Consider the following 26,630-nt stretch of genomic DNA (forward strand, 5'->3'; position numbering starts at 1 on the left):
GATGCTAACAGAGTGGATGCTACCTGGCTTAAATGCGGAGGAGACAAAAGGAGCATTAGTGGAGCTTATGTGGGCAAGGGAGCAGCAGGAGGTCACATTCCCTAACTCCTCCTCTGCCATCATCCCAGCAGAGGCTCCCTGACCACGTCCTGCATCAGCCTCAGATCAAAGAACGTGTATTTCAGCAGTGCAATGGACACACATGAAGACAGTGCCCATAATCAAAGAGGAGCTAACAAATGATGGCAAGCAGCCAGGCAAAGATGTTTTTCCAGCCAGCCACTGAGGAACGAGCCATGGGTCTCCAGGGGGTGGAAACAGCAGGGAATGTGCCGAGGGACAGGTGAGCTCCGAGCTGCTGATGGGGGCCAGGAAAGAGGTGGAGAAAAGGGAGAAAGAGCAAGAAAAAAGGGGAAATCTGAGAGCTGGTAGGAGCTGTTTTAACTAAAAGATGAAACTCAAGGGAAAGGACCAGTAAGGGGCACGTAGAGCTTACAGCTGCCAGCTCTCCAGGCCCACAGGTCTTGCTGTGGGACACTGGCACTCAGAACAACACTGCTGTAACTGCAGCAAGCCACTGAGACAACAGGGGAAGGAAAGGTAAATGAAATAACTGAAAATACATGAGAAAAGAACACAAGAGAAGCAGGATTTGCAGTAGGGAAATGACAAGGTTAAAAGACAGCTGAGTAACAGAGTATACAAGACAACATAATGAAGACTGTAAGGAAAGGGGACTGCACCAAAGTCAAGGTGACAGGTGAGAAAACAAGGACAACTGGGTAGTATCTGGCAGATGTAAAAAGAATGAAGACAAAAGAAGGACAGAGCTATTGAACTTAGTACATTTTATGTTCCTTCATTTCACTATCATTTTCCTGGCAGTTAATTTACATTGTATATCTGGGGGGAAAGAAGTTCCTTCTAAATACCAAGTTTACATCACCCCAGGAGGCCACCCTGGGTTCTGCAGCTTAGCAACTGTTGAGGCTGATGAAATTTTATATATAAGTCCCCAGAGTACCCACAGACCATCCAGCAGACAGGGAGCTTATCAACTATTTAGAGAGGTGTCCTTGGAAAAAGACCCTCTCTTTTCCAAATTGAGAACTACATGTAATGCTGTTGAAGAATGAGGCCCATATTTCATATGGCATGGGATTTATTTATGCGAAATATAGTGATATTTGTATCCAAGAAGCATTTCTGGAGGAAAAAAAAAAAAAAAAAAAAGAAGTTGGAGTGAATGTTCGTTTTCGAAGTCAAAATGGAAGATTTCCAAAGTGGACCGCCGGGGGAGCTGTTCACTGAAGCAGCATCATGGGCTGTCAGAAAGCAGCTCTGAGAGGTAGGACAGGGTAGGGAAGAAAAGGGAGAGAACAATAGGGTTCGTGACACATGGGGACTGATGGCCCTGGGAGCAGTTAAACAGGGCATCTCAGCCCAGCTAAGGGATACTCTGGTTTTAGTAGATGAACTTCTGAACAAAGTTGGGAAACTACAGTAATTTGAATAAATAAATAAATAAAATCAAGGCTCAACTCTGACCAAAATAAAAGCCCTATTCACTGAACAGAAGCAGCATGAAGGATGAAAAAAAAAGTTATCATAAGATGTTAATTCACTTAGGCTGTAATAAAATTCTGATTTAATACAGAATGTTCTCAGGAGTATTTTCTTACTTGCTGCTACTGCTCCACTTCTCTATCCCCCAAGAAAATTCATCCCCTGGTGCAAGTTGGAAAATTCGCAAGTCAGAATTGAGTCTTAAATAGTACCAGACAATTGAAACAAAAAAGGAAAAAGAAAAAAGCAGAGATATAGAAGGCCTCAGAATGCAATTCTGGGAACACTTTTATCAGCCTAACACAAATAAAATGCATCAAGCTACCCAATAAGAGAAAGGGAAAATAAAAAAGCAGTTACCAGCTCAAATCAAAGAAGCTAGTTTATATTCTCTCTCCCTCATTTTTTGACATGTACTGCTTCATTGTGAAAGCTGCTTTCAGTGAAATCTGCTCAGAGGCTCAACCAGAGTAAACCCATAATCTGCGTGAATCAAACTGGGAAGGAAGATTTGACCCTGGAATAGAAATCTCCCTAAAATCTGGAGGTGTCAGGGTATCTTGTTCTGTGCTCAGATGGGCTGCTGCAAGCCAGTGGTACAAACCCAGCAGCACAGACTTGGAGCACCAGGTCTCATCTGGAACACGGCCCTTAGGGGAGGGTGACGTGAACTTCAACACATGACACGAACACCATCTGTCAAGGTATTGTAGCCCCAGAAAGCACAGCAGCTTCAGCACCCAATACCTACCACAGACCTCATTCAGTGAGATCAAGGGAGTCCTTGAAAGTATTAATTCACCTCTACTGCAATTGGGAGAATCATCAGTCAGGAAGAAGTCACTTAAACTGCCTTGTTCAGTGGTATCACTGCTATTCTGCAGAGACAGACAGAACAAGCCTAAGCTCACTAGGGTTGTGCAAGCATCAAGATGTCCGAGTTTCAGAAACCAAAGGACACCAACAGTGTTCCAGCTCTCACAGGACATCACTGATGAAGACGGTTTCTTCATCAAGAAACAGAGAACTGCTGAGAGTGGATTGATGGGACACCATGGAGCTCTTAAAAGAAATGGGATCATTGTTCCACTTAAAAGACATCCAGAAGTGCCTTACTTACTTTTCCCTGCAGACAAAAGGAGGCTTTAGTATGAGATACTGGACTGGGAGCTGGGAAATGAAAAGTCTGGAAAGTCCTGTGTTTCCACGTTGATTGATTCTGAGCAGCCCTGTCACAATATTTGGATTCATTTTTGAAGAGTGTGAGAAGAACACAGCAGGTATTACAAAGACCATAATAAAATGAAAATCCAACAAGTGAGACCATTAATGAGCTTCTTAAGAAAATGAAAGATAAAACAGGTCAACGAGATTAAAATTATAACAGGAATATTAAGTCAACCCTGGAGAGTCAATCATTATTATTTAAATGAAAGTGATGAGAAGTCTTTCCAATTGCTAAGATTTGTTTAAAATCCATTAAAAATAGATGTAACAAACAGGTACAAGCAGAAACTTGGCTTCACATCCACAAAACTACTGAAGATGATAATGACTGGTCAGAAGGGACAACTGGTCTGTGTTTCCAAGCAGACATATGCAGAATATAACCTGCTGTGAGGCTGAATATACCTGTGATTGAGGCAGGAATGATTTCTCTTTATTTTGAGACTGTACCATGCTTAAACCCAGTGAGGTGCCACCACTGGAGCAATCAAGAACAAAGGCCCTTGTTGCATATTATCACCATCACCTGCCTATTTATCTAGAATGATTATTTACATTAAGAGAAAGACTACAAATACATGAACACATGACAAACTTAAATCACTAGAACTGCACAATGCCACTCACCTCGCAGTCAAGCAGAACTGCTACTGATACAGCACAAATTTCCAGCGTGAGCAGACATCTGAAAACCACTCTCTCAAGGCAGACTCTACCAAGACACTTTGCCATGGTATGTGCGTGTTGCCCTCAGCAAGAAATCCATCAACAACATTATGAAGCTTCACAGGAGAATTAAAAAGAAGAAAAAAGTCCAGCTGAAAGTTGTGAACATTTCTCTTCTGCACAAAGACTTCAAGAAACATGGTAACAACTGTATGAGATCAATTATTAAAAGAACTGAAGCAGAGTTATGAAAATACAATGAAAGACAGCAGAAAAATGCTCCAAGAGGAAAACCTCAGGCAATATGGGAAAGCTCAGAGTTTTACAATCCAGAAGAATTAGGTCCCAATAAACGTGTTTTAGGGGTCCTATATGTAAGGTATAATCCAAAAGAAAAAAACCCAATAGCTAGAGAAACTCACTGAAATTACAGTCACACTAAGGGAAAAATCAACTTATAAAACAAACTTAACTCTAACTGGATATAAAATGGGCACAGACAAACATCAACCAACAACTATACAGAGTATTTTAACCATTAATGGCATGAGAGTTTGGAGTAGTCAGAGAAGTAGCATGGAGTAAAAACCACAAACAACTGAAAGGATGTTTGAGAGCTAAACCCCTTCATACACTGTTCAATGACAGAATATCCTAAAACTACAAACACACATTTTATCTGAGACAAAAAAGGCTCTGCCAAGGCATAAGGAACCCCAGGACCTGGAATCCTTTTGACCCTTCTGGAATTTCCATTGCTTTGACACAATTTTGTTGAGATACCACCCCATGGGGAAGCCAAAATTCAATGTTGAGAAGATATGGATAAAGTCCTATGGACCATGAAAGATCATGCCTTCAGCTGAATCCAGCCCACTGCATTTAAGATCCTGACTAAAATCACAATGGGGAAGACTTCTTAGGTAATAGCAGGTGTGACAGGACAAGTAAATTAATTAATTATCAATTAATGGATTTTGTATATTGACTAGAAATGGAGAATTGAAAGCAATTATTTTTTAAAGATTACCTGGGTTGGACACATTATTCTGTCCTATGAAAATGCCAGCTAGAGAATTTGTGTTCAAAGGATACTGATACATGATGTGATATGGGAAAATATCATGGCAATGCTGACCAGGAGTCTTTACCAAGCATAACAGATTCCTAATTAAAGAAAGAAAAAGGTCAACTGAAATCTACAGAGGGAAGCAGAAGACAGGACACAGGAAGAACGAGGAACTCTTCTGTCTGGAGAAAGAACTATGCTCTGTGGAAAGAAACAGGTCAAGTGGTTCAGGCAAGAAAGACAGCCAGAAAAAAAAGGGAATAAAAAGATCCATGAACTGAGAAGTCATCCTCAATCCTCATAAACTCTGGAGAAACCCAGGCCAAAAGACATTTTGAGAGAAAATCAAAGTTCAGAAAGAAATTCCCTACTGAATAAACTTAACAGACTCGCAGGAAAATGTTTCATTTCCATATAATTGCTGCTAGAGCTCTCCACATGTCCTTAAAGAAATATTTGTGTCATATGTATTTCTCCCCACCCTTCAGCTCACAGCAGCAAACCCTGAGCAAAATCCTGCACAAGTGGCTGGGCTCCACACTTACTGCATTGGCCTCCAGATCCCATTGTTCAGAAAAACTATAAATACACAAGAGTACCCAAATACATATTGATATACAGGACGTGTTTGTACAAATATGTACTCCTAAGAATCATCTAAAAGATGTTATTTCCCATACTCTGCCCCTTGCTCTAAAATGGATTTTAAGAGAACAAAAGCAATACTTAAGATTACTGTTTAAAATAAAAAAACATGCATGTTTCTAAATTAATTGCAATGCCTCAAAACAACCAAAACTGGCAGCTCACTAAAATTTATCAGAAGGTATTTGATAGTATAATGTCTTTAAGCTCACTGTACTGTATGAATGACAATTCTACTTGTTTAGTAAAATCTGGTTGTATGAGAGCCTGGACTATAAGCGAGTCAGTTAGGATATAACGAATGTTCTTCAGACATGAAGCAACACAGGTAGATTGCTACAAACTTACCCAAAGAGGCTCATTACCCAACAAAATCATTTCCTCATAGGTAACTAGTTTCACTGATCAAAAGGCTTGTTTTGAAAAGCCCAGTTATAAAGACCAAGAACCATTTAATGACCTAGTTTTGGTTTTGGCACGACAAAAACTATCCAGTGGGTTTCATCTTTGTTAACAGTCGCTTTCATCTTAAAAGGTAACTTCTAACAGCTGATCACTGAGGTTGTCTTGTGACAGAATACCCAAAACCAATCAATTAAGCTAGTCTGTTTATTTCTGTAGGTTTCACATACTTAACCTCAAGATGCAAAATAAATCCACTCTCCATGTACAGCAGGCCTGAGGCAGATCTTAGACCTCCACTGTCCCTTTCTGCTTTCTGCTTCTTCCAAAATTTGACATTCTAAGACTTAAGACACAGAGCTGATGCAAAATCTTTAGAACTGTTACCATAATATTGGATAAAAAAGTTATATATCATGCACAGTAATACCTGGTTTAGACAGCTTACATTACCTGACTAATGCTGAACATCCATGCAGAATGAGTTGCAGTCTGCCCCACTTTGCTTTACTTACCAGGCTTGCCAGACACTACTTTCTATTAGATACGAGTTTGAAATCAGACCCAGATGTTCCATTATTCTGTACATCAGTACAAAGATCAATATTGGGTTTTACTACTTACTGAGTTTGGGTTTTTTGTTTTGTTTTGTTTTTTCCTGAGCCAAGGCTAGTCAGGCAAAGAGATATACGTATATTAGATAAGCATAACCCATGTCTACCACTAAACAGAGCTCAACAACTAAAATACGAAGAGTTAAAGCATAAGGAAACTTTTAATGTAGAAAACCAATACAACAAGTACTAATGTGGAGAATGCTGTAACCCCCACAGCTGCGGCCTTGAGTACATTTTCTCAGAGTTCTGTAGCTCTTTCCCTGGAAGGGATGAATAGAGAAAGAACTGGTGCTGAATGATTATCCCATTTGCAAGGAAGAAAATCTGGCTTCCAGAAGAGCAGCAGCTCAGAGATGCTAGAGCACCAAAAGGTGGACAGTCAGAATTTGTCTCTGTCAATTTAAGCCCAAGACAGAAAAATAGGACAACCACAAAAATACTTTATGAAGGCACTTGAACCAACATTTTAGAAGTCCATGGAGAATAATATGGGGTTTCAAATTTCTGTAGACCAAAGTAATTTCTATGTCTTCAATCTTTTCAGTGGACTGGCTTTCTAAAAAACTGATGTTTTTTAAAGTTTCATTCTGTCACAGAACGAGAGAGACTTGGAAGGAAAATGTTATACCTACTAAGCACCTACAAGTAGGAAAAAATAATAATTTTGCATCTTTTATTTGTAAGGCATTCTGCTATGATTACAATATTGGTTCTTTTCACCAGAGAATCTCTCCACTGAGATTCAATAGACAAGATGGAGTACATACAATCCAAAATATTAGTGTACACAGAGCCTAATAAAACCTGCTGAGTCTTTTTCAATTACAAAACTGATGTGAGGACATAGAGAAGTAAAGTAAGTTTTTTTAAGTCTGTGTAAGCACAGTCATCTGAAATGCTTCCTTTGAAAATAGTGTTCCATGGACTAGAAAGATATGATCATGACACATGTAGAGTGTCAAAGAGAAGCAAACTCCAGCATCCTGTTCGATTTCTGTAACTTGTACGGGGAAAACAATGGCGAATCCTTTCCATCCTCTCTCTGCCGGGGAGCTGGTCAGGGGCCGGGCCCGGCCCATCCCGGCCCATCCCATCCCATCCCCACACACACGTGTTTGGCGTGGTGCTTCGAGACCCGAGGGCAGCGGGCCCAACACTGCTCAGGAGGAGCTGGTGCTATCAGGGAATCGCCTCAGTGGGGAACGCCACCCCCTCTCACCCCCTTTTTTATTTTATTCTTAAGAGCAGGCTGGCGGGCACAAGGTTTAGGTGCTGGACAATTAGCAAAAGCAGCAGGGGGATGCTTGCCAATAAACACCCAGATTTGAGGTTAAGCAGCTGTAAATCTGCATTAATCGTTTCAGGAATTCAGCTGTTTACAAAAGCTTTTAAAGAGCAAACAAATAAGAGAAGGGAGGGGAGAAGAGACAGGAGAGGAGCCGATCTGTCCTTACCTTCACACTGCTTCCCTTCCCCTTTGTAGCCCGGCTTGCAGATGCATTTGTAGGATTTTGGTGTGTTTTGACAAATTGCATCGATGTGACAGTCATCCGTAGCTTCTGCGCACTCGTCAACATCTGGAAGCACAGAAGGAACCCCAAGGGGACAGATAAGAAGGGAGACCCGAAACACAAAACACCAAGGATACATATTCCCCTTGAAGCTGTTTGCCTGCCTGCCTTCCCAGTGTCATGCTGGAAACGAGAACATCTAAGGATAAATAACTAAACCAGCCAACGTGATATTCTCCTCAAGTCACTTATAAGCACTGCTCCACAGAGCTGGAGGGACTCGGTCTCACATTTCTGCACTATGAATTAAATACTTAGACACTAGAAATTAGCTTCTGCTGTATAAGTATGGTACTGGAGACCCACATCTTAGTAAAACAAGAGAACGCTTAAATTACCAAAAAGAGGAGGAAAAAAGACCACTTACATGTTCTAGCACGGAGATTTTCTTAATTTATAAAGATAGACCCTAGTTTAAATAAACTATGCTGGTGGGGGAACGGGAAAGAAATATTTGAACAGCAAAACCACATTAATACTTTTAACTAAGAAGAAAAAAAAAAAAAAGAAATGGAAGACCATATGAAACTCGGCAAGGTAGTGTGGAGGAAAGCAACCTGCAATAACATCATCTACTTGGACCAACACTCATTTAGGAGGAAAAAAGTCCCAGCAGTCGTTCCAGCCCCTGCTTGGGTGGGTTCCTTACTGGGTAAGTTTGACTCTGAAAGGGGGGACCCAGACTGCTTTTCTTGTTTTCAGAGTAGGCAGCCTTTACAAACATTGCAGTGACGGGCATTCGTTCTCTCCCCCGAATTTAAAGAGGATGGAGAGGGAGGAGGATGAGACAGAGTGGAGATTTGGTAGTCGTGGGAATGTTAATGAAGTGAGCATAGGAAAAAAAAACCAAAAAACCAACTCCGACCTATTCAGGGATAGGGTGTGCTGGGAACATGGGAACACTTAAAGCCCTGCCTAAGCCGCCCGCCCCCCGCACTGCCCCCAGCCGCTCCCCGGCCACCCCGGCACCCGCAGCGCCCGACGCCAGGGGCTGCGATGCCACCGGCACCCCGGGGACACGGGCCGGGCCGGCAGTGCGGCCATGGTGTCAATCCCGCACCTCCCAGGGATTTCCTCCCCGCCTCACGCCACAGCCGGGGCTCGCGGCAGGACACGGGCAGGCAGGCAGGGGAGCGGGTGAGCAGCCGGAGAGGGACCCGCAGAGCTCCACAGAGCACAGCCCCCCCTTTATGATCAGGGAGTACCGAGGAGACAGGGGTGCTGCGGAGGGAGGCAGGGAGGGAGGGAGACGGGCATCCAGCGAGAGGCATGTGCAGTTGGTTTCATGCCAATTAGATTAACAGATCCTCAAAAAGGTGCACTAAAGTGAAAACAGTTTTATTGTTAGCTTGAAATCCTAACGCTAATTGTTTCAGAAGTGCTCACTCAGCCATCTCCAGTGATAACACACGGATCCTTCAAAGTCACCGGGAGCAGGAGGGGGCTATTTAGAGAGGGGAGAATAAGCAGACATTGCAGCATGGCACACAGCAGAGAACTTCTCTTAGCGCTGCAGACCAGGGCGGCCCCACGGGGCACCTCTGGAATCCCAGCGAGAGAATTGTCCGGACTCTGTATTATTGTTTTTGTAGGGGTTTTGGGTTTTGTTTCTGTTTTTTGAAGAAAGAGGGTAACAGAACACCGAGCATCGTAATTTTCCGGAGTAAGGCAGAGCTGCTGTAATCTGTTGCCTTCTTTCTTGTCCAATCGTTTATTTTTACCGCTAAACCAGTTCAGATCTAGCTGTGATTTACGTGAATGAGCTTAGGTGTTGCCCAGATCAGGCACAGATTCAGTCAAGCACAAAGAGAAAAGAAGTTTTCTGGGGGGCTTGGTCTGGGTTTTTTTTAATGCTTTGGTTCATACTTTTGAGTCATTAAACCGGCACCCATCTCCCATCAAGATCAGCAAAAGTGACAGCTGGACTCTTTATAAAGCCGTCAAAAACTCAAACTGCATTGAGCCAAGGGGGACATTTCACAGCAACCAGAGGATGCCTGGGAGTCAGGCGTGAATGCCAATGAGTCAAATGAAAGGGCAAAACCAAGTATGCTCTGCTCCACATCTCACATTGCAGTACTCGGACTTTAAGAACTTCTAGGCTGACTTTGTTCATTTTGTTACATTTAAATTCCTCTATCCGAGGAACAGGGATTTTTTCCACACCCTCACCCTCCCCCCCGCCGCCTGCCCCCGCTCGTACTTCACCTTAAAAGATTTCTCCTAGCACAACTTCAGAGCCCACATACATTTCTTTCAGAAATCACTTTGGGCTTGCAACATTCCAAAGCAGATAGGATTGGGGGCTGTTTGATTTTTGGTTCGTTTTTTTTAAACACCGAAGCAAAGACTAAGTATCATTACAGCTATTGAACTGATACGAGCGCCGGTGTTAACACCAGGTCTTCGGGTTAAGGCGCAGATAGGAAAAACCTGTGAAGATATCCAAGCCAACACTTGCTCTGCGGAGTCTCCAGGGCTCAGCACAGAGTTATCTCGTAGGCACTCAAGGAAAGTAACTTTTTCTTCCCCATTTCTCCCTGCAAAAATCCCTCGGCTCCGGCTGTGTCAAACACGCGAGAAAACGCCTCCCCACCGCAACTTCCAACACCCTCGGCGCTATGAGCAGCGAGAAGTGACCTCCCCCTCAACACCTTACAGCGGGGAGAGGAGAGCGGACAGACACGGTCCCCCCGGGGCCGCGGCTCCGCGCCGCCCGCGCCTGGGCAAGGCGGCACGGCGGCGGAGCCCCCTCTTCTTACCTGCGCCCCCGCTGCCTCCCGCCAACCTGCCGGCCCAGGCGAGAGCGAAAAGCAAACAGCAGCGCCGCGAAAAGCAAACAGTGCCCATGATAATGATGCGATCCCCGGTCCCTGTCTGCGATAAGGGACGCGCTCGGGGCCGGCCGCGCGGAGCCGCCGGCGCTGACGCCCTGACAGCGCCCCGCTGATTCGCCGGGGCTCCCGCGGCGGGGGCGGTGCCGGGGCGGGCCGGGGGCAGAGCCGCCCCCGCGGCTGCCCCCGCGCCCCGCCGCCCCGGGGAGGGGGTGCTCGGCGCGCCTGGGAGCCGGTCCCTGCCCCGGGCGGTGCCTGCTGGCGGGGCGTGCGGCGCTGCCCGGCGTGGCAGAGCGCGCGGCTCGCTGCCGCTGCTGCCCCGACAGGTAGGGCCGGCACAGGGACCCGCAGGGACCCGCAAGGACCGCGCCCGCAGCATCGCCCCCCTCAGCATCGCCCCCCTCGGCATCGCCCCCCTCAGCATCGCCCCCCTCGGCATCGCCCCCCTCGGCGCTGCGCCCCCCCGCGGCTGGGGCCGGCTCTGAGGGCGCCGCCAGGGGATGGACGGACGGACAGACGGACACCCCCACGCCGCGGCTGTGAGGGCAGACAGGCCGGCGGACACTGCCCATCTCCTCGGCAACCGCGGCCAGGGATCCTTCCCCCTTCCCGGGCTCAGGCTAAAGACAACTTTTTTTTTTTTTTTTCCGCTCCCCTGCCCACCTCCTAGCTTCGGCTAACTCCGTTCCCGCTTGCCACGGATCATCACCAGCCGCTGGCTTCCTCCAGCGTTTTAAGGGCTTTGCTGCGGAGGCCAGTGCCCCTTTCCAGCCCTGGTTTTGCTCCTCCAAGCCCCGCACTCGGGCCAACCACGGCTCCGCAGGTGACCCCCTGGCCCGGCCCAGGGGAGATGCTCTCCCCAAAATCATCTCTGCTGCAGACGGTCATATAAGTGTCATTGTCACCAGCACCTTGGAGGCGAAAATCCTTCACTTTTAAACCCAAACATGAGACATTTCCCCCCTCCGAGGCAAGCTCCATGACCCTAGTCTTCCAGACTGTCTTTAAAGGACTGAAATAGCTGGCAGACATCCCTTGGTACGGCCGTGCCACCCCTCTTTGCTTTACACCTTTCTTTCACAGATACCCCCCTGCTGAAATGCTTTGCTACTTTAGGTTTTTTCAACTCCTAATTCCCCTGCGAGGCTGGCTGTTTGTCGTGTGTGAGCTCCACTCGGCATCTGGAAGATAAATACACCCTGTCATAGCCTTAGATGCCTCTTTTTGACAAGTTCCTCCCAAATGTACGTATATTTCGGTACAATACCCTTGCCCAGAAAGTAGCACAATTAAGTACTTTCAAGCTCGAAGAGATGGGAAGGAAATGTACGAAAAGTTGCTCAGCCCAGCTGCATGTTTAGCAGAACTCCACACCACGGTCTTTACCCTCCAATAAAACTAAACCGCTACTGCACGGTGCCAAAGCTGTTTGCTCTCTGCGTGTTTACACCTCTACTTTCGGCATTCCCGTCCTTAATCCCTTAGGGGTGGGGTTAGGGGTATTGCTAGTTTAAATCCCGACGCTTATTTTTTTGTGTGACCCGGCTGAGGTGCAGCGTTGAATTCCATGCCCGAGTCTTCCATGGATACACGGCGCGTCCGTGCCGCGGAGGTCCCCAGAGGGACCACCCGGTGCCTTGGAGCGCCACCTCGTGACCAAGAGCCACCCAAGGGCCGTTCTTTTCCAAGACTTTGAACGAATGAGTTTTGTTCTTGGTGAAAAGTAAGGCTAAATATTTTTTTTCCCTATTTGTTTTTTAAAAATATTTCACAATTGGCCTTTTCATTCAATTTCATGGAATCATACTAAAATTTATCATGGGATAAATCGTCCAAAAAGTTTACATTTCGTGAAGGAATCCACTAGAATTGTCTAAAAAGCAACTATCTCAACTTTTTAAAAAGCCACAGTGCAATAAAGAAGTTTGCTAAAGCAACAAAATCCTTTCACTGCCTTGGTGACTCGCTCTCTGCCGTGTATTGTGTCATGTTAGCTGCATCTGTTGAGTTACAGAAATCACCACACTTGTGCCTGACTCTATACATTTATAATCTATAACACCTGTATGGCACTCAGGAACGGAAGCCCCCTTGATCCAAATATCACATTGTCTATATATGTCCTTGTATACTCCGAGGGTGGCATACAACTGAAAGCTAAAGATCATTCAGATCAGGTGTCCATTTTCTAGCAAGCTTGCTGTGTATTTCCTTAAACCAAGGTCCTGACAGATAGAACACATGAGGAAATACAAAAGTACAGTATTTATCAAAAGAGGGCCTGAACTGTAAGTCAAGATTATCACATACAATAAAGAACATCATCTACAATGCCAGGCTGAATATTTCCAGATGGGTCTTTTCAGAGTCTTCCTTGCTAAGGGACACATCTCAGAAAAGGGGATCCTTGTGGGCTTCCACCTTTCCCACCTGTAATTGTGTTCCTGTGCTTGTTTATAATCATCTAACATCATCCCTGTGTCAATTCCACAAATGATTCTTTGAAAAATTTAATATTAGAAGTAATGACTAAGCAGCTTCTTCCAATGGGGGCATTGGGTAAGGGGGGTAAGCAAAAGCTGCCTGAGCTGCAGGTGGAGCCAGCCCAGCCTGGGAAAGCACCTGCAGTGTTTCAGCTCTCTACCAAAGTACTTTAGCTCTGCCTGAAAACCTTTGGGCAGCCTGCAGCATGTTAATGGGCTCATAATATTCTTCCATACAAATGCCCTTAAAGCTTTGGGGACTATTCCAATAAAATAATAATAATGCTAAATAATACAAGAGGTATGTTTTATTAGGATCCATTTCTTTACAGAATAGAAGGTCTTTGGAAAGCTGCATGTCAGGGAAGAGCATAAATAGAATTGTGGTTGCAGAGCAATACTCCCACCTTCAGAACACCTTCTCTCACAGAGATGCACCATTCCAAAAGTGCTTCAAAAAGACAGAACAGCACCTGCAGGATTGTTTGGTTTCCCGGTTTGCTATTTATGAATACCTGTATATTGGGGCCACTGCTGCCTCAGGAGGCAGCACAAGCTATTGATAGGGCTGGGAATCACAGTGGTCACTGAACAGCCTGTGCAAACTTGAACCAATCGCTTTACCTCTCCATTTCTGTTTCTCTTCCTTCCTTCTGTTCATCTTGTCCATTTGCAGTGAAAGCACACTTTAGCAGGGCCTGTCTTCCACTGTATGAATAGATCACCTCTCAAAATAACATACTAAACTTATTTTGTCTCTCCCCAATTAGGGCTTTCATGAGGCCAGTGAGGCACATAAACCCTGACCCTTTTAACTTCAGTTCATCTCTTTTTCTGAACTGTACTTCAAAGAACTGATTGAGACCTGGTCCACTTGGATAGGGGACAAGGAGTCCATGTACTGGAATTTGTGCTGGGAGCACTTACACTTTGAACCCTGAACCATGTATCTCCAAGCTTTACTACAATACTTTCCATTAGGAAGAAAGGAACAATGCAAACCCAACTCTTCAAAGCAATATAGACTATTCTGCATTTCTACACGTACTTTGGGGAAGCTTTTGAAACTAACAGGCAATAGAGGTGCATAGTACCACATACTCAATGCTGTATTACTTCTTTCCAGGAAAATACAGCATGTAAGTTTCCCAGAAGTCAAGTAGCAACATGCAGCTGAAGTAATTCAATAATTTGTTCTTGTACATGGGAGTAAAAAACAACAACAAAAAAAGTCCACCATAATCCATAATAAAAGGTTTGCACAAGAAAATTCAGCGAATAAGAGGACAAGGATATTTTTTCTTTTTTTTCCCTAATTGGAGAGAAGGGGGAATTACGTAGCAGCTGCTGTAACAGATACGAGGGGACATTTATTCCATAGCTTTGGTGAGATCACAATCAGTTTTATCTCACTCTCCCATCAGTGAGACAATGTGTGAAACCTTGTGGAAGTAGTGGTAAATTTGGATATTCTGGGAAAAAAAAGGTGTAAATCAGTACCAGACTTTGAAGAGAGACATCACCTCATGCTTGAGGACAGCTACTTTCTGTGGTGTTACCGTCCTCCAAAAGTTGTCACCTGCTTCATCCAACTGTCCCTCCCCTTTTATTGCCACAGTGCCAAAAGAGATGAAGACTCATGCAAAAGCCTTTCCTTAAACCTGTAATTATTTTAACACAGTGAATCATGAGGCTCATAAGGCTCAAAACACCTCACTGAGCATTACTGTCTACAAATCCATAAGCTTCTTTCCTCCTAACTGTCTCATGAACAGTTTTCCATTCAGAAAAATGCTTGAACAGCTAGAAAGAGGAGGGGGAGGAGGGAGTTACTAGAAAGAGTAATGGAGACGGTAGTTTTTTTCCCCTTCTGCTTGAATTATAACCACTGAGAGGGAAAGAAGATAACACTAATGAAGAGATGGAAAATACCATCATCATCATGAAAAGTAGAGTAGATTCTCCATTAGTGGTACTCACTCCATCCTAGTAAAAGCATATTTTGCCAAGATAAAGGTTACATCTCAAACAGGTGAATAAGGACTTGATGCATAAAGACCTGGACAAAACTTTAGAACCTTCATTGTACAGGAGACTGGTTACTGTAGTCTCTCTTGAAATTAGTAAGGGACACCTGTAAAAGCTGCAGGAGAAATCACAAAACAAGTTTGCGCCTACTAAGTGCTCTGGGATTATACTTTAGAAGGTGGGAGAAGATGACAAGGACCTGTGGAAACATACAGCTGAAAAGGATACCTTCTAAAAGTCCTATTTGATAACTCTGTTGCCAAAATAGTTTTAGAAGTGGCAGTGATGTGTCCTTCTGTTCACAAGGAGATGGGCGGTGGCATTCTGAAATGGTTTGGTTTCAGGAAGTGGGGGCATAAGGGAGCCAGAAGGGAAATATCAAGGGAAAAAGGATCCAATTGCTCTTTGTCCATCCAGTAGCTTTAGAGCAGGATGAAAATTTTAACTCAATGACTCCTCCACTGAAGCCTTCAAAACAGTGACTTGTGCTAGTACAAATTCTGGCTCCTACTCTGCTGCAGATTACTTGCCACTGTATCTTAGCATTGGCAGTTCAGTTACTCTCACAATGAATCTCACTGATTATTGTGATTGCCAAGAAATGTGTTGCATTGCTGCTGTTCTAACATGCAATCCTCTTGAGCACCCAGGTTTGTACACTCTAAAAATGTCAAGCAACTCAGAGGAAAGTAGTGATGTATGTATTTTAGGCTTATCATAGTTTAGATCTTAAATCCTGGATAGTCATTAACTGCTCTGGACTGCACAGGACAGCAAACAAAATTCTAGTAACTCAACAGATGAGAGAAAGCTTTTGGGTTGTTTTAGAAGACATTTTCTGGCCTCTTGTTTGAAAGTGAACTTTTTCTCAAAAATGGCTACAGCTGGCTCTGATTTCTTCTTCAAAGCACTTTGGCCACTCAGGCTGAGGTGCTTTCTGTTGTACCCATGATCTGTGGTCAGCTATCAGTTTGCTTTCCTGGTCTAATCAAGGCCCTGAACACGCAAGGAACACTGAAGCATGTATATATTTATCAGCAGGACTACTCTTGCCCATAGACTTCTGCAAAGACTGTCTCAGCAGGCTTGGAATTGTATAGTGCAGGATAAAGAGAAGAGGCCGTGCCCTCCACTCACAGTCCCTTTATCCTTCAGCACAGCTCAAAACCAGCTGTGGGGAATAACATGGCTCTAATCCACATGGGCAGCTCTCTCTGCTCTGTGGAACACACCATGGCAGCGGTTCAGAGGCAAAAGCTGATTCAGCTTCACAGAGGACTTAATATTGTGAAATATAATTTTTTTCCAGTTCAGAGCCCTGCCTACCTGCCCTCTCCCCCCTCAAAAATATTATTAAAAAAAAAAATAGCCCAAAAATCAGCACAAACCAAAAGTACTCACAGAAGCCCCAGGACTTCCAGAGGCTGCAAATTTCAACTGCAGCCTGGCAGAGCAGCTGCAGATGTGGGTGAGTTGGCAGGACATCTTGCCAAATCATGGCAAGATCTTGTAAGACTCCTGCAATAATTCTTTTGAACCTTTCCTGAACCAAAACCATTTCATTTTTAATGTTAGTAGCAGCAACAAGATTCCAGGAAAATTCCAACAGAAGCTTTTTAATAAAATTTTTTCCTGACTCCACAATTCCACAAACAATTAAAGGTTATTTCTCAGGACACCTTCCTTCAGACAGGAAGGAAAATGATCTGTAATGCAGCCAGCTCCTGCAATTTTCCTCCTTCCCTACCCACCCAGCCACTGAGAGCTAGAGTGAGATTTGTGTACTGATTTGAAATGCTGCATTCTTCAGGGAGGCCCACAGTAACAAAGCTGCTCTCAAGATTTTCCCTTTAACTTGCTGTAATATGTAGAGAGCCCAATGCTGTTGAAGCTTAGATAGTTTTGTATTGCAGCATCTGTTCAATTTACTGCAGCAACAAAAAACTCTTCCATCAAAAACAGCTGGAGGACTAAGCACCAGGTCAGAGCATCAATCCCTTTACCAATCCAAGTCCAAGCCAGCTATGGAGTGGGAGCTATGTAGTACAGATTTCCTAAAATCAAAGTGCTTATTTTAGTTCAAGTGTAAACACGTACTCATCCGCTTGTTTAGCTGCAGTCTTTACTGCACACAATCCACAATTTAAGAGCCCATTGCCATATAAACTTAATCTTAAACAAGAAGCATGTTACTGAAGATGTGGTTGAGTTCAAGCCCTGACTTTATCCAGTAAGCCTGGCCTATTACCAGTAAAAACTTTTATCCTAGACAAAACCTGTATAGGCTAAGTAAAGTTTTATTCCAAAGTAGGTACCTATATTGAAATATAAATACATTTGTACTGTAATTAAATGCATTTTAATTCAGTTCCTCTGTTCATTCAACACAGCTGAATTGAGATGGGCTTTGATCAGGGAGCCTGCATCTCCCCTGCTGTGACTGGAGCCTTGGCCTCTTCAGCTGTGAAAAAATACTATAAAACACTCCAGCTGTCACCTGGAGAGACCAGTGAGTATCAGGTGGATGGCAGCAGAAAGTTAGGGTTGTAGTCCTGTAGCATGAGCACTGTGGGGCTCACCTGGTGAGAAATAACCTTCAGAGCAGCACCACACCACAATCAAAGGTTCAGAAAGAGAAAAAGCAGGGTCCTGTCTCCTATGGTCCTGTAGTAACTCTTTCCCATCTCTAGCCATGGTCAGATTAGCTGAGGATTGTGACAAATAAAAGTTTCAACTGTTTCCCAGTAAACAGAATAATGCTTCCGACACAAGAAAAGTTCAAAACAGGGAGAGGACTATTTTTCCTCATTGTCTTTTAAGGAAGAAGGATAGATCTCACAATAGGATCTTTAAAATACTTGGATGCAGCATTGTAAAGTTAATATTCCGGTAAAGACAACCAAGTAGATTATTGTATAATTTATATTCAATTAATAATATATAATAATTGTAATAACTTATAATAAATTATGAAATAGAATTATACAAAATGTAGAATTATATTAATTTTAGAATTTATATTATTTTATAATTTATATTAGCTGTGTTCCTCACATTTTTAGATATTCAAATGCTTAAAATGTTAATGCTGAGCACTATTATGAACCTCACCACCAGTGAAAATGAACTTGTTTTAGTAAAGACTAGACGAAGGAAATGAGAAATAAAAGTTAGACCTAAGGATACAGTTGCGTGCTTAGGGTTTTAATGGGAATATTACAAGTAAAATTCAGTTCCCACAGAACTGTGCAGCAATAGGAAAGACCATGTCTTGTGTGGAATCATGCTTCACTTAACACAGAAAAATCTGATGGAACCAGGCTATCATGATCTTTGTGGTTTAAGAGAAACTTCCACCAGAGAAGATACTGCAGAAAATATTGAAGCTCAAATCTTTGCCTCAGACTTTTCTACCCCATCAACTGCTGCCTCCCCTTCTTAAAAGAAAATAAAACAAAAAATCTATACACTCATGTATGCTGATTTTTACAGTTCTAACCAGAGTTTAACAAAACGAAAGGTCAACAGATCTTCATTCCTCCTAGCACATTTTTCCCAAGTCCCAGGACTCTATTTCAGTCCCATTGTGGCTGCAGAGGTAATTGCAGTTGCTGTGAAGGAGCCCGTGGGTCACAGGCCACGTTGGCACAAACACCAGCCCAGTTTCCCAGCACTGCTGTGAAGGACCCAGCAGAGATCCCTGTGCAGCACAGAAGGGGAACACCCCTCCCCAGACCCCTCGTACTGCCAGCGTGCTGCATCTCAGTGGTAGAGTGTATATCTCACACGTTTTCCCAGTAATCATGTTTAAAAGGACCAGGAATCAAGGTATCCTGGTTGCCTACTTCATCCTTAAAAGCACACCCTGCTTGGTTACATACTTGCAGAGGCTTTGCAAATACATCATTCTATCAAGATATACAGCAATGATTCCAGAACCACTTGGAAACCCCAATTATAATTTTCTGCTAAATGAGTTCTCCTCCCTAAGGACTCTCCAGAGGAGCCTATACTTTAGTGCACTAAGGTACCTATGAGATAGCTGAAGCTCAGACAAACTCAATTCCTGACAGGCAGCTGCAGTTTCAGCTGGTGTGAAATGGCAAATAAAAGAGAAGATTATCAAATAGAATTAAATGCAGCTTCCTCAGGAGGCCTTGATATAGAAAGGGTAAAATTCCACTCACCTTAATCCTGCATATTATTTTGTTCAATTGAAAGGCCATGGCTGAATGAATAAAGACAGCAGGATTTAGTCTCATGTGTTCATTGCTTCTCTTTTCGAATTACATGAAATACACAGTGCAGACCCATTATTAGTGTTGCCATTTGTTAGTATTATTATGTCATGAGAGATGGATTGGATTAACACAGGTATGGTAAATTACGGTGAAAGTAGCTTACAGAAGATAACAGCACGGTAAGACTTCATAAAAGTGTGCTCAGAGAGCTGATGAAATCACAAAAATGTATACTATCACAAAATGAAAATACAGCAGGCACAAGCTACTGACTGCTTGAAAGCTCTCAGGTACATTCTCATTGTTCTTCAACTTCAATTACACATCTGAAATAATTTGGAATCAATTTCAATCAAATACAGTAGAATTATAGACAAGCATAATCAATACTTGTGTCACCAATTCTCAAATGAAAGAATCTTTGGACACCAAAAAGGCTAGATGTATGTAGATATATCTATGTGTCAAGACTGCAGATAGTACATGTAAGATCTTCTTGACATTCAGAACCTGCATGAAACACAGCATCCCAGATTTCTTTTTTGTTACCTAGAAATAGGCAACTTCATCTACGTGTTTTTATGGAGCTGACACAGAACATGGCAGCCCCTGCTTTGTCTCCAGCTAGTGCTTAATCGGGGTGTTAAATGCTTGAACGGGATCTCAATTTTCATCTGCTCTCTACCTCTGGAAGTCCAACCCGACAACTCAGAATATTGTAGAGCTTTCTGCTGGCTTTATTTGACTTTTAGTTGCACACTCAAGTTTGTGTTGAGGGTGTGCAAACCCTTCCAGACCTAAACAGCAAGATGAACAACTCTTCAGAGTGCAGAACAGCAGTGTCAGCCCTGTGGGAGGCTTGCACTGCATGTCCCAGTTCAACGGGAACACAACTGAGGTGTGGTAGAGCCCACATCTCTCTCTGCAGGGGAGGGATACCATAAGCAGCTGGGCAACAACTGCAAGTGCTGCCATCTGTGCCACTCAGAGTCATCTGTGCCTCACTTGGTGCTTCCATGGCTTGCCAGCCACAGCTGATCAGCCTGCGCACTCTGTTTTGGGCAGAAAACAAAATAGGAACTCTGGATACCAAAGTTACATAAAACTCACTCCACACTAAGAACTGAGAGGGTCCAGTTCCATAATCACTCCTATATCAAGCTATAGAAACTCCAGAAAGTCTCCAATTTGCAGTTTCAAAAATTATTTATGATGGGGCCAGTATTGTACAACTCTCTTCTGTATAAAGAGATTAATAAATATTCATGAATTAGGTCTCATAACACAGAAAAGGGGAGTATTATTCTCCCCTAGTAAAGATAAGGGAAAGATCATAGAGGGAGGTTAAATTACTTTCCCAGGTTCCCACAGGAAGTTTGGAAAACCCAGAAATAGAGTTAGAGCCAGGATTTTGGAAGGAATTTCATTCAGGTGTCTCCATTATACACGTAAGAGGGGCTTGACACAGTCACTGCAAGCTCTGTGCATGTTTGAAATCAGGCCACTCAAGAGGCTCCACAATTAGGCAACTACTGCTACTAATGACCTTGGCAAAACTTACCCCCTATTCTTGACTGCTGCTCCACTGTCTTCAGTACTGCGAAGTGCAGTGTGCTGTCCTACCAAAATATAGTGGGAGCTTATTAAAGGCTGTAACTTGTCCTTAGCCACCCAAAAATTAAAGCCCCACATTCATTAAGCACTGTTTTCTTTCCTAATCTGTTCAACAGAGCTTAAATGCATTATATTTACACTACAAATTTGGGATAAGTCCTGGATATTGCAGAACAGTTGTGCTCCAAGAAATCCTTTCACTCAGAAATAGATGATTACAACAGTTTCTATAAATATAAATTGTTTTACAGCTAAAGACAGACATCTAGTTTTCACTGAAATTAAGCCAGCAAATCTTTTCTGCCAGTACTATAACAATAATCATGCTGATGGTGTTATTTCAGTTTAACAAAAGCCAGAATCCAACACGCTACAAATTAGATCAAGCACCAAAAGATAAGCAGTGTGAAAGGAAATGAATCCTAATAAAAAAATTTAAATGTTTACATTTGTTTGCTGGGTTTAGATACAAACCCAACACACACAGGCAATCTCACATTGAACTATAGCTTTATTTTCCCCCTGTTGCCATTCCTCCCACACCCTTTTTTTTTTTTTTTTTAATTTAAAAGCAGATTATGCAGACAAAGATAATATGAGAGAGCATATTTCAGTTGTAAGGTTTTAGGACAGGGGAAGGAAAACAGGGCTCAGACCAATTAAAAGCTTTAGAGAAGAAAGGCAAGTCAATTAAAAATGCCAGAGGGCAGACATTGCTTAGAAAAAGAAGAGACTTTGACAAATTTGAAATAACTCTGTTCTCCACAGTCCATAATGGCAGATGAAAATAAGCTACCCTCATACCCACAAATATTCATGGGAGAATAAGGCATCTGACACCTCATGGATAATACAGGTCTGTGCTTCCACACGCTGAATAAACAAGCCACAGGACTGAGTTAGCGTTTGGTGGGTACTTTGGAGAAGAAAAGCAACATATGAAATGTGAGGTGTTATTTTTAAAACACACAAGCAGCCAGCCTTCCAACTCAGCTGCTGAATTATTAGTCTTATTGATCTGCTACTGCATTATTTCTTGCACCACAAAACTCGTTCATTCTCAATAGAACACAGACACTGAAAAGACAATAGTCATAAAAAGATTTGCAATTTGGAGCTTCAAAGAAATCATATTCCAATTTTAGCAGCTTACTAGGAATAAGAACCCAAACTGCCATTGCTGAATGTATCCTTTGACTGTAACTATAATTTAAAAGCATTGTCCGATGTAATTTCTTCTTTTTTTCACACAGTGATTCCAGGCCAATTATTTATCCCCCCTCCCCCATAAGAATAGTGTTTTGAAGTCAGCCAATGAAACATGTTTTATTTAAGGACTATATTCCTAGAGCAATGGAATGGATTCTTTGGAGACCTAAAGGTTGCAGAGCACTTCATTAGTTCCACATAATGAAAGAATGGTGCAATTGAAGGAGGTCTCTAAGGGAGAATGGTGTGAAAATTAGAGACTCGTCTGCTCACTCGCAAAAAAAAAAAAAAAAAAGAAAATAAAAGAAAAAAGAAAGGAAAAAAATTGAGAAAAAGCAAAAAAAAGGGGGAAAAAGAGGGGGAAAAAGGAGAAAAATGAGAAAAGGAAAAATTTTGTGGATTTTCTAAATAAAGCACACTGTCTCCATTCAGCCCATGGAGAAAGGGTGCCTACTCAATCCTCTTACCGTTGACAATATAATAAAACCAGAGGAACTTTTTTGAAGTAGATCTGCACATTCCACATTTGGATTGAGGGGCAATGGACTGTTTAAATTGCTATTTACATTTCCAGCTGTTTTACCAGTGATTTGCCCAACTTAATAGCTCTTTAAGCTTTTAAACAAGAAAATAGCTATTCTCACGACTCAAAGAAGAAACCATGGTTATTTCAGTCTGCCTCTATTGTAAAAGGCTTAGACCCCTCTCTCTTTATAGATGCCCTTCCCTTTATAGTACTTCCCTTTTCCATCTCCTCCTTCTTTCTAAATCTTCTTCCATCTTTTTAGCTCACTTTTTACATTATATATTTTTAGCACCATAATGTATCTTTGCTGATACTGCTGATTCAAGGAAAGTGTTTGCAAGTAGTCACCAAGGTTCCCAAGAGAGGCTTAAGTTAGCCAGAAAATTAGATTTGCATGTATAATCTTCTACTAGTTATTGGGGAGTTAGTCCATGTTAAACAAATGCTCTACAGCTATTGAAAAATGGATATTTATTTATCCACTTTCCTCTGGGGATATATTAAAAAAACCTAGACGTGTGTACAGACATAATGTAAACTGTATTTTCTGCCTATTTTTCAGGCAAAGTGGAAGAAGAGGGCAAAGGGGCAGTCCACAGATAAGAATGAGACTAAGATGAAAGGTTGAAATGGGAGGGAGGTTATTTCATAGTGGCTCTATAAAAAACTGCAATTATTTTGTTGTAATTTGAACCTATTAACTTGTTTAAGTTGGTGCTAATAAACTGTAAAATCATGAAGAAGAAATTCGAAAACAAAACCCATCTCCTGCTTTTCCCCTGATCAAAGCTTCAATGTTTTCCTTTTATTAACTCCAAATGTCCCCTGTGTTTACAGATCGTTGGAACACTAGTCAGACAGTGGAGCAAACAACCAAATCTAAACCTTGCAGGTGGTAGCAGCAACTCTGATTAAAATTTTTGAAATGAATACGGTTCAGTAAAGAAAATTTTACTAGTGGTCAGAAAAATATAAGTCCTTTTTAGACTGTATCCTAACTCAAATATTTTTAGAGAAACGAATTGCAATTGGTGTAACACTGGACATCTGTGATTTTCTTTTAAAGGCAACACTTCATATTTAACTGTCATACATTCTAAACTAAACATATTCTAAACTAAAATTCCCATTTCTTTAGTAAGGTTTGTAAGTTAGCTTATGATCCCCAGACCAGGCATATTGGCTGAGCAAACGTTTGTCCTGGTGTCACACACTGGCATGTCACTGACAACATAGCAGTGTCACTAGGAAAGACAGGACCAGGAATCAATGTGTATTTGAATTACTGTGGTTATAAGAAAATTGGCTTGTAACTGGACCATCTGTTCCCTTCAAAAAGGAAGAGAACCTGCACACCTGAGTCACTGAAAGGTGACAAAGTTCTAGAGGAAGCAGGTTTAGGGGTAAATCAGGTGCTATCTTTGCCTACAAAGGAAAAAAAAAAATCAAACAGCACAAAACCCAAGGTCCAGTAGGAGCCACAAAAAACTGGAAGAACATCCAAAAATTCTAAGAACAATTAGACTTTATGAAATTTTCTAGTGAAAAGAAGTTCCATTGTCTTTTAGCACTCTGCAGGAGGGTTGAAAACAAGCAGTATTTAGCAGAATTTTTTCTGGAAAACTCTTAGATTTTGAAAATTCTGAGGCAGCTCTGCTAGTAAGACTAAAAAGAAAACAAATATACATGGGGAGGGGGCAGAGGGGGTAAAGATTTTGTAAACATCTAATGTGACAAATCCAGCTCTGTTTTAGTACTGTTGAAAAAACAGCACTCTGCCCAAATATATGTTATAAGAACACATGAAAATACTGAAAGAATGGTTTGAAAGGAAGTGCCTCAGAGCAGACATTCATCTCATGGCACTCAGTTCTAAGAAACTTGATGCTTTCCCACCCTACCCAAGACAGATTTTTGGTTATACATAAAATATCTCCTGTTTCTACTATATTTCTGTTATCGTTGTGTAGCAGTAAGAAAGGAAGACTGCAAATCAGATCTTGTTCTGTGCTAAGGAGCCGCCTTAGGAATTTAGGTACACTAGATATATTCCCCTAGCCTTGGTTTCAACAGCTAAAAAAAGCATTAAAATCCATCTTTATTGAAGTTCCTAACAAAAGAAGAGGAAAAAAGCTACTGTGTAGAACGTGGAAAGAATTAGCTTACGGGCCAGTCCATTAACAGCCAACAAACCTGTGCAGTAGAGTAGCCACAGGAAGTCACACTGAGTAAAAAAATGTTTGAAAGTAAAATTTTCCAGCACTGGGCAAGATTAAGAGAGACGAACTCCTGTGAGCAGCTCCACTAAAACCAACAGCGTACAGTAATGAAAGAATCAGGACCCATTCTTGAGCTGCAGGAGCCCTGTATTAGAGAACTCATTTGTATTAAAACCCTACTTTGTCTCAAAGGTGGAAGTTTTACTGCCAAAGGAGCCATAGTAAAAGGTCAATGACTCAACCTGAGCACTCTGCAGTGTATGAAGAGTTTTACATTTTATGCAGCATTCAGCTGCCACAGCCACCAGATCTCAGTAGTACCTCCTGACAAACCTTGTTAGGCTTCTTCCCGCTCTATTAAGTCACTGGAGGTTAGGAAAGAAGGATCCTATCTATGTTGTGTTGCCTGATAGGTTTTATATTTACATAAATATATACTAACATAGGAAAGATTTAGCCCAGCAATTACTATTTCTCTAAGGGCCTGCATAATAGACGCAGTTCTTAGTGCCCACAAAGTAAAGATTAATCTGACACAAGCACATTATAAATGTGGATCAACACACAGCTTAGATACCTGAAAACCACAGCAACTCTGAACACAAGCTCAAAACTACCTTCACCTCTGATCTCTTCCAATTCACGGTGGGTGCTACAGCCTTCTCCCAGCAAGGCTGCTTTGCAACCCCTTGCAGATAGCCTGTCTGAGCTGGGTGTTAATACTCAGGTGTGGTTGATGTCGCTGACCTTCAATAGGCTCCTCCAACCTCCCTCTCCTGTGCCTGGGCTTGCACACCTGCAGTCCTGGCAGAGGGCCTGAAGGTGATGGGATGGGGGTAGGCTACACCTACACAGGCTGGACAAATACAATAGCAGAGTTGAAGGCTATAGGAAACTATTGATTGTTTAATGTAGATATTCTCTCCTTGGAACTTCTTGGTATTGTTTTCCCCAGATTAGCACAGAAAGGCATTTACAACTCCAGAAATGGTGTTGCAAGAAGCAGAGCTTAGAAACAAAGAAGTCACTCCAATCTTTATTGTAGTTTGTTCCATTTCCAAAGCCTCTCAGGTGCTGGGAGAGCATTTAAAGACAGTGAGATGGACCAAGCTAGGCATGCTCTCGTGCTGCAGGAAATGCTCTGAAGTCTGAGCAAACTGCTTCCCCCAGTATTCCAGACAGGAGTCTCAGTGTAACCCTGGGCCACTGCAAGGTTCACCAGGGAGGAGTTGGTTTCTAGGCATGCCCAGTTTCCAGTGCTTCAGAGGAACTAGGCAAACGCTAACCCAGAATACATCTGGCTAATTGTATAGTGAGAGAAAAAAATCTTTCTTGACCCCAGTGGTTACCCAGCTAAACCCCTGAAGCCCAGGCTTTTATTACAACCATTATCTTTATGCAAATCATGATCATGCTGAGGACTTATTCTGCCTGTTACATATGAAGGAAAGAGCCGAATGAATGATACATTCTGGACAGATTCCTTGGCCAGAAGGGACCATTCATGCCAAAGCCAGTTTGAAAGAGTATCTTTTAGAAAGATATCCAAACTGCTTCCTAAAGATTCCAAGTGGTGTCAATCATGCTGCCCCCTTCATCTATTGTAATGTTCAGTTGCCCTCAATACTAGGACTCTCTCTGAAATCAATGTAAAATTTATCTAGCATGAGCTTTTCCCCATCAGATCAGTTTCTGCAAACCTGAAAAGCACTG

General features: G+C 42.6%; 1 protein-coding gene across 2 annotated transcripts in view; it reads right to left on the bottom strand.

The window, feature by feature from the left end:
• The window catches only part of SCUBE1 (signal peptide, CUB domain and EGF like domain containing 1), a 194,676-nt gene extending 183,976 nt beyond the window's left edge, over nucleotides 1-10,700 (bottom strand). For both annotated transcript variants that reach the window (XM_039570896.1, XM_039570895.1), the window contains exons 1-2: nucleotides 10,526-10,700; nucleotides 7,647-7,769 (exon numbers count right to left, since the gene is read on the bottom strand). In XM_039570896.1, the coding sequence (XP_039426830.1) occupies nucleotides 7,647-7,769; nucleotides 10,526-10,613 (211 nt within the window). In that variant the 5' untranslated portion in view covers nucleotides 10,614-10,700. The remainder of the gene's footprint in view (nucleotides 1-7,646; nucleotides 7,770-10,525) is intronic.
• Nucleotides 10,701-26,630: the final 15,930 nt, after the last annotated feature.

The sequence above is a fragment of the Corvus cornix genome, chromosome 1A (assembly GCF_000738735.6).
Source record: "Corvus cornix cornix isolate S_Up_H32 chromosome 1A, ASM73873v5, whole genome shotgun sequence".
NCBI classification, from domain to species: Eukaryota; Metazoa; Chordata; class Aves; order Passeriformes; family Corvidae; genus Corvus; species Corvus cornix.